Raw genomic sequence first — 8,746 nt, forward strand, 5'->3', positions numbered from 1 at the left:
ATATATTCATTAATATATTTCATTACCCAGAGCCATTATGCAGTAATCCCTTTCATGGCTAAATGTACACAAACCGTGTTAACAGCATGGCGTGGAGCTGTAACAATCAGGCTCATTTAGCCAGCGAGACCTTTAATGGTAGGAGTATTTTGCAGTAGAATTTTCCAGTAGACTTGCTGACGTGCGATGCAGGCAGCCAAAAGCAATGCCCCAAGAAAGCTTAATCCACACTAGTGAGTGGCAGATTCACAGCAAAATTATTCTGACAGCAAGTTTGCTTTTTTGTCAAGCAGAACTCAATGAAAAATATATAAATATTTCATTTTTTCCCTGCCTTTCTTTCTTACAGACTGTCACAGATTTAAGTCTCTATATGTCAACGAGAGCTGTGTGCCAGATTTTCTGTAGATAAACGTGGCACCACCCCCCCCAGCAGAATACAACCAACCAACCGTGGCACAGCAACTGGGACAGGTTCTGCACACGGACGACTCTCATGGATCCAGTGACTGTCATTAACCTGTGGGTGACACGGGGATCCCCTCTGAACACCCCCCTCCCCCCACAAGACAACTTTAAAATGCTCCTGGGGAACTGAGTAAAAGGCTCTGACGTCTGGCTTCACACTTACCTGTGTGTCTTAAAGGAGAGCAAGATGGATCGTGCGAAGACTAACAAAATTCAACTATAGGGCAGGCCAGCCCTGCGCATGCAAATAAATTACATAAATAAAGCATTGTTTAGTTTCTGAGTGATTGGTCATGATACAGCTGTTAACAACACAGATCAATCAACCCAGAGTGTTTCAAAAACCTTCAAAATGCAAGTGACAATTTGGCATAAACGTGTAAATTGATTACATTTATACAGTTAAAAAAATCATTAAGTTACAAGCTATCATTTCTTCAGACCTATAATGGATGTGCGTACTTATAATATTTTAAAAGCATTAATTCTACGTTTATAGCCCCTTCCAAGGCATGTCACGTGACCTGCGAGGACCTGGGCTCGCCCGATAAAACTAACGGTAGCTGTCAGTCTCTAAGCTGCGTTTGCCCTCGTGACGTCGGCGTCGGTGTGAGGCAGCAGATCTCCGAACATCATCATGCCCCTGAAAGCCTACATTACTACACCGCTAGCCTTACTTCTTATATTGGTAAACCGTACAACCAGAGGGGAGTTATTAAAACGAGTCCGATTCCTTTTTGTCTAAAGTAATGACATCCCAGATGACCGCGAACAACCGTGACCTTAACAGCACACTTTAAAAGTACGAGCAAAGGTCTCGGCAAATTGAAAAACGCAACTACATTATATGCATTTGAAAATGGGAAGCATCTGAAAAGTTGGACATGTATGATACTGATGACACAACTCGCAGCGCGAGTGACCAAATAAAACCAAGACCAGGTCACGCCTCCACATCAGTTGATTTATTTCTTACTTTCGTGAAATCTTTTCGCCCAACACCAAATGCCTGTATTTAGACTACTTAGCAGATTTAAACCAATCCAGTTTCACTTAAATATGAGCACTGCGATCACAGCCTTCCCGATCAAATCTACCTTTAATTTAAATCCTACCTTTAACTATGACGATACACCTCTTACCGGCTGTCGCACACGAGTCACACTTATAAAATCAACGATGCTTTCACGGTTTCGTCAACTAAATCCTAAAACATCGATCCAAACAACTTTCCCACCGCCTGGATGTTTCAGGGCAAACGAACTCCGATTACCTCTTGCCAAGACCAAGTAGAAAGCTGAAATTATTAGTGAAACGCTCAATGTCTAAAAACGTGTTTTCTGCGTACTGGTTATATAGTATATATCTCCTCAAACTCATTATAGGCATGAATTTCCCCGTTTGGCCAATAACAGAATAAAAAGCATCACGATTCAGCGGGATCTTTGATAAATAGCAGGCATACACACATACACAGCGGAAAAGCTAAGCCCCCCTCTTAAATAATAACAGCTGCCCAGTTTAACGCGGCTGAGTTTAGAAATGCGTTCAGCCTGTTTCCACAACTACTTCCATGGTAAAGTTTTTAATATAGGCCTACAAGCATTAAAACGAAATATCAATATCTGATACATCAAATCTAGTTTAACGTGAAGCCGTCCCGTTAATTACGCCCCATCTCCAATTAAGTAGATGTGTTTATTTCAACGACAAGTTTCTTAGGATTTTTACCGCAGAAAATACAGCTTTTAGCATTTTTTGTTGCAAATATCTTTATTTGTAGTCCCTCTGTAGATATATCGCGACGCTTTCAGCCTGGCGATGATTCCTCTGTTTAATTCTGCGTTCATCCCAGTTGTCATGCGGGATACGGAGAAACGGGCAAAAAGCGCACCTATTTTCCCACCCCCGCAAATGGACCAACTTGCCTTTTGTTCATTAATAAATAAAAAGGACACGACAGAGACCGAAAGCCGTTTGCCGCTTACCCCTGCCGGCTCGTTTGCGGATCTCTCTGTGCTCGTCCGTCCCCAACATTTCCCTCCCCGGTATGTGACCAAACTCCGGCGCTCCGGCAGAGAGAGAGACGCACCGGCGCGCACCGGCTCTCTTTCTGCGAATGGGAGGGAGATTCGGCGTTTCTACGGGAAAACGGGGTTGGACGTGCTTGTCGTCCGTGGACAGACAGTGACTGAATCAAAAATGAATGGAATTTCAGTGCAAACAGAAATGATTTTTTTTCCTTTTATTGAAGACTACGTTTCTTCATTCAGATCGACGTTTTTCATCTTATTCATTGCTCTTTTGCTCGTAATTAGGCCTAATTCTTCGTTATTTTGAACCTGACCTTTCATTCGGCGTCAAACAATCTTTAGATTACATTACTTATTCCGGTTTATAGATCACTGCCTGCGCACTTATTGACCTATAACACAAACTCCGCAGCCCTGTCCACAATAACGGGTGTGATTGACGGACGCATAGATGGAAGGGTGTCTTTGTGAGACATGAAATAACTGTGAAACGATTTCAAGCCTTACCCAAAGTGGCATTTTCAATATTTACAGCGAGTTTTACAGCTGTCTGGAGGTACTTACAAACAGGCGTCCAGGTTCACCACTTCCTGCTGGGCTTCTGTCAGCTGAACACTGATGGGTACACTTACAAACATAGTTGAGTTTGAACTATATTTTATGCTGGAAGTGCCTGGCCACACGTAACTTGCTATAAAAATTCATCTGGGGTTGCACACCGACCACAGAGATTAATACCTTCAATCACCACCTGACCAGTTAACATTCTCATGCCCTATATACCTTATTCGTCACCATGTTTTATATATTGTATGATTGTGTCCTTTCCACCTAAACTGTAACTAGAAAATTTCTTTCGTCTTATTGTTTAACCCATTTTCTTTTGAGATTAATATAATGAATCAACCTTTCACTCGTGTTCCTGAATTCTGCTTGACACTTTACACACGTCAGAGCCAACATTTAATCTCACGATGCACTATGTGAAAATGAATACTGAATAGTGACTAGGAATGGGTAGAACACTGGACGCAACTTGGCTAGTAATATGGCAGACCACATCTTTACCGTAGTACATTTAATGCCTCAACCTATACTGCACATTTGGGAAAGAACCGAGAAACACAAAATGGAACAACTGACCTGGATGTTCACTGCAGACAACCTCCAAATTCTTTTTCCGAAAAAAAAAAAACACACTTCTGCAGACTGCAATTCTAAGACATATTGCCAAATCTCTCCTACAAGCCTTATCTTTGTGAAAAACTACCAGTTCCCTATAACTGACAAGTCTTACCCTAGTGGCAACTGCAACACAGTGACATTAGAACTGTCAATGAACTGGAACTTCGACAAATAGGAGCAGGTCTGCTTTTTACCAGTCAAACACGAGCAGAATACCTAAACACATACTGGTGCTGGTAGCCGACACGACTAGACATCGACACAACATTTAGTCAGCAGAAAAGACAACATGACTTCTTAAAGCATCAGTGAATATACCATACAAAAGCTATGCAACAGCAGACTACTGCGAATTTGAAAAATATACAAATATTTCAAAGTAGCTTCAAAACATCATGGTAGTGTTTATTGCAGTTTACCCAACTCCACAGGCTCCTAATATACTACTGATTACGATCATGACCTTGAGCAAGTTATTTCTGAGTAAAAAAAAAATCTGACAATCAGTAAGCCGGACAAAACATTTATAATATACTAAAAGCATATAGATTACATAAATCAATTGTTGTGCATTTTTAAAGAATATCTACAGCACAAACCCCATTGTGTCACCAGACTTTTCCTGAACAAGGGAAATATTATACATCGCTTGGCTGAAATTGATGCAAAAATGACAGACCTTTGTAACTGACCTCTTGAAATTGGTTTTGTTTTCAAAGAGAGCAGTAGCTGGATTTCCGGCTAAAATAAAGCAAGAGTCATACATGGAACTGCAGGCTAGAATATTTTAGATTTGCATGTCGGATCTGATGCAAATTCATAGCAGGGAATTGCAGAAGTTTAACTGCACACTTACGCTCTTTATGAATGAAACGGCCGTGTCACAATTAACAGGCCGCTCACTAACTTGTTGCTTTGCATTGAGTGCATTTGGAGGGGCGGTTTGAGTTTGACCTTAAAAATCGGCATCTTAAATGAAGCCATTACAGGTTATGAGAAGAGTGACAGAATAAAAGGAAAAATCTCAGTTTGTAGATGAATATCAGCCACAGGCGCGACAGAAAATACCCACATCTTAGATTAGAAGTTCCCAAAGATGAAAAGGTGAGGTTTGAAAGAGTTCATTAACAAAAATGAACTCAAAGTAGAGTCTGTTGGACCATGAAACAAAGAAAGAGTATGGATAAAGGCAGCTGCATAGTTTTTCATTAAGCTATATGTTATGAAGTTATTGCTGTTTCTGGGTGAGCACCACTTTCCATTGTCTATCCAGGCATCTGACCAATCAGGGGCTGGCTGGTTTTGTCCAAAGACAACCTGAACATGTTCCAGTGGGATGGCGGCCATTTTCCTCAGTCCATCCTTTGCTTTGCCATGGCAACCTATTACCACATGATTGAAAAGCGTTCAAGGAAAAAAAAAAACATAATTTATGCAGAAAGTCAGGGGTTATGGGAGCCACTAAAGTAAGTCCCTTTTGCAGGTTGTCTGGGAAACTACTAATGCAGGAAATGGACTTGTGAGCAAAAATATGCAGACCTGAGTCCCCTGTGGTGACATACTGCTGTTCTCTTAAACAAGGTCAACAATGCGGTTGATTAAAAACGCTTTGTCACCTTATACGTCCCTGCCTTATGACATCATATACACATCATGCAGTAGACTTCCTGCTTCGGAATGTTACTCATTCCCATTTTCATTTCTCACTTTATTCTACATAAATAGCGACAGAACAGAAAAAAAAGAAAGAAAAGAAAACAAACCTGCCACATCCACATCGGCCACATTCAGACCTTCTCCGAATCTACAGCATCTAAAATTGACTTTGGCGCTGTATAAACTCGCCCCGGAGATAGTGTCGCTCTCATTTTCCCTGGGTAAAGGAACAGTACTGGCTTTAATGCTTGCCACATAGATCAGGGAAAAAGAAAAGAAAAAAAAGAAAAGAAAAAAGCAGGCAAGGCATCAGAGGATCCGCTATCTCCCCGCCATACAACTTAATGCATCGGCTGCATAATCCGCCGTGGAAAGCGCATTCTCTGATAATGATTGACATGCCTGGGTTGCATTTTTAGCTTAAATGCCTATCGGTACAAGCGATTCCATCCCTTTCAAAGTCACTACCATGACCTTCCACAGAGTCAGAAACAGAGAACACCAGTCCGCTCCCTCCACCACTCTCTGCTGGGCCAGTGAGAGAAGTTTCTGCTCCACCATCATTTTCTTAAAAGGCGTCCCGTGGATTTGCAGACTGACTGCTTTTACTATCCTACAGCCAACTGACCAGGACCACGAGTGGCTACAGCATGAACTGGGTAAAATGAGTCTGTATGAACTGCTGACGTAATCGGAGGAAGGGGAGTTTCTTTGTAAGACTCGCTACAAGAATGTGGCCATTGTTATGGTTATTCTAGAATGATTCCATTATCATACAGCAGGTGGCGCAGTGGGTGATGATATGGCCTCACATCTTCAGGCTTGTGTGTTTGATTCATGCTCTGTGCATTGAGAATGTGCTCCCTGCATTTGTCTGGGTTTCTTGCGGTACGTAGGAATCCCCCCACAGTCCTTATAAGTGTATTGCAGGCTCTAATTTACATATTGTGTGTATGTGTGTGCGTAGTCATGTATGTATTATATTGTGGGGACCGAATGTCCCCAGAATGTGATAAAAACCTGTTGTTTTGACATTGCGGAGACCACTTTTTCGGTGACTGCAATCGAAAAACGAAAAATGCCAGAAGCCTCGTATTTTGTTTGGTTACTTATGGTTAAGGGTAAGGCTGGGTAGGGGTTAAGGTCGTCATGTTGGGATTAGAGTGCTCCCCATAGAAATGAATGGAGAGTCCCCACAAAGATATAATTACAACTGCATATGCGTGTGTTTGCACGCATGTCTGTCATGCCCTCGCGCTTCTGGGACCCCATCCAGGCCCATGAGCCCCAGGACTGACTAACAGGAAGGGGAGCTGGTTGGTTGGATATTATACAGAAGCAAAGAGGCTCGGTAAGTCTGCAATCCGGTTTCAGGGCTGTAACTTCAGTTCTATAAACAGGTGAAACTCACACCAGATATAAAAGCAACAAAACGATAATTCCTCCACAAAGGGAGACAAAGACTGAGGTGTGAAAATGCTGAGTCCCTTCTTGTGCTTTTTTCCCTGTTTAACACTTCAAAGGTACATTCCTGCTTTACGCTGTTTAAAAAGGCCACTTTCCCCCAAGCGCGCCTGGGATCTGCATCATCACGCACACCTGCGTTACGCTTCAACGTCTCTCTGACAGATTCATTCCGGTCCGACAGTCTCCTAATGAATAATCATCTACGGGGGAGGGCTGGGGCGCTCTGCAGATTGCCGCGAGTGGGAGGTGAACACGGCTGATGTGCTTTTAAATGGCATCGGGGGCGGGGGGGGGGTCGCTCACACAGCTGAACATGGTGTGGAATATGTTGTAATCCCATTGAGCGGGCGGATACATTTTAATTGGCTTAAGGGGATCGAGAGAGAGCAGCGGATGCTAATTAGCCATTTGGCTCAGGTGACGCTTGTGAGAAAAGCGACTGCGAGGCCATAGAATCCGTTGCATCTCGACCACCCAGTCAGGCAGCCGCTAACACAACAAGCTCTTTAGCATCGACCTACGGCTCCGTCAGCAAGGCAGAGAGCGGCGCCGCCAAGCCGGGACCCCTGGGTACAGGTCGCCATAAAAGCGGCCGCAAAGGAACAGCGTGAAACAGCACACGCCACCGCCTCGGACGCCGGATGGCAGCAGGCCAACCCAGAGCATCAGGTTCTGTTCTGAGGGAGGACACTTCTGTGGGCCCAGTCTCCGGGTCTAAGATCAGAAATAGAGACCTCTTCTTTCTTTTTTCAATAAATAGATATGATCATATATCCATCCATCTATCTATCCATCCATCCATCCATCCTCCTTGACTATACTGGGATAATGTCAGTCCAGCACAGGACAGAAGACACCTTAGGTAGGATCCTATTATGAAAGCATCAGTATTTTTTTGTTATGTTGTTTTTTATTGTTTAAGTTTCACAATCAAAAGTAGCAACTGTCTGTACTTATTTTCTATTTCCATCCATCCATCCATCCATCATTGGTAATTGCTAGGTAATAGCATCTGTCCCAAACTTGTCCTAGAAACAAGAAGGTGGTCCTGGAATTTCAGGGCTCCTGGTTCCACGTGGGAGAGGACTGTACCAGACATCACGGTGGACCTAAGAGCTCTGCTGGAATTCACTCAAAAGGTCTTTTTTTAGCATGAATGTTCTATTAAACTAAAACACATTAAGATAATTATCTGCCTGTTACAATCATGATGGTAAACCTGAGTTTTATGAATGTTAATTAGATAAGTTCATGAAATACACAGTGAAGGAGAGACGGAGAAATCTTTTGCTGATGTGCAACCTAAGTGAATGTTACATTTTGCATCTGCTTACAGTAAATGTATAAACATGTCTGACTCACACATAACTTAATAGTCTTTGGATCCTAAGTCATTGAGAATTCTTTCTTAGGCACATATTGCGGAACTATTTGAAACACCAGAAATGGACTCTTCGTGAATATGCTTTTGAATCAGCTATACTTTACAAATCACACCAGCTACTGAGATCTCTTATCCCCTGTATGTGTTAATGTGAGTGTGTATGAATTTTTAAGTGTTAAACTCATTTAGCGGACCGATTCTGGCAAACCCGAGGTCTTCAAATGGTTCTGCTGGAGCCACGTAGGCGTAGATAACATAATGAAGATAGCCACCGTGTTCCTCTATCGTCCCTGTTTTTGTTGAAGGAAAGGACAAGAGGTGTTGGCACTCGTTTAGAGAAAGCTCTTCTGGAAGCTTCCCACACAGTTACCTGCATTGCAATCTCAGTTCGCAAGTAATGCAACAACTCAGCTGCCACGGAGGCAGGGCGTAGAGAAAGTCCAGCGCTTCTCTTTTTCTGGAAAAATCACTCGGCCCGAATGGAACAAGGGAGACTTTGTTGCAAAAGGTAAAGAGTCTGGGCTATTTTTGCCGGCAGTCCTCAAGGCGACAC

At 42.8% G+C, this 8,746-nt stretch overlaps 1 protein-coding gene across 2 annotated transcripts in view; it reads right to left on the minus strand.

The window, feature by feature from the left end:
* LOC111855928 (zinc finger protein 385C-like) overlaps window positions 1–2,595 on the minus strand; it is a 111,678-nt gene extending 109,083 nt beyond the window's left edge. The window contains exon 1 of one of the 2 annotated variants that reach the window (XM_023835437.2): window positions 2,457–2,595. In XM_023835437.2, the coding sequence (XP_023691205.2) occupies window positions 2,457–2,505 (49 nt within the window). In that variant the 5' untranslated portion in view covers window positions 2,506–2,595. The remainder of the gene's footprint in view (window positions 1–2,456) is intronic. The other variant, XM_023835438.2, reaches the window with a different exon arrangement.
* Window positions 2,596–8,746: the final 6,151 nt, after the last annotated feature.

Source organism: Paramormyrops kingsleyae, chromosome 22 (assembly GCF_048594095.1).
Source record: "Paramormyrops kingsleyae isolate MSU_618 chromosome 22, PKINGS_0.4, whole genome shotgun sequence".
In the NCBI taxonomy this organism is placed as follows: domain Eukaryota; kingdom Metazoa; phylum Chordata; class Actinopteri; order Osteoglossiformes; family Mormyridae; genus Paramormyrops; species Paramormyrops kingsleyae.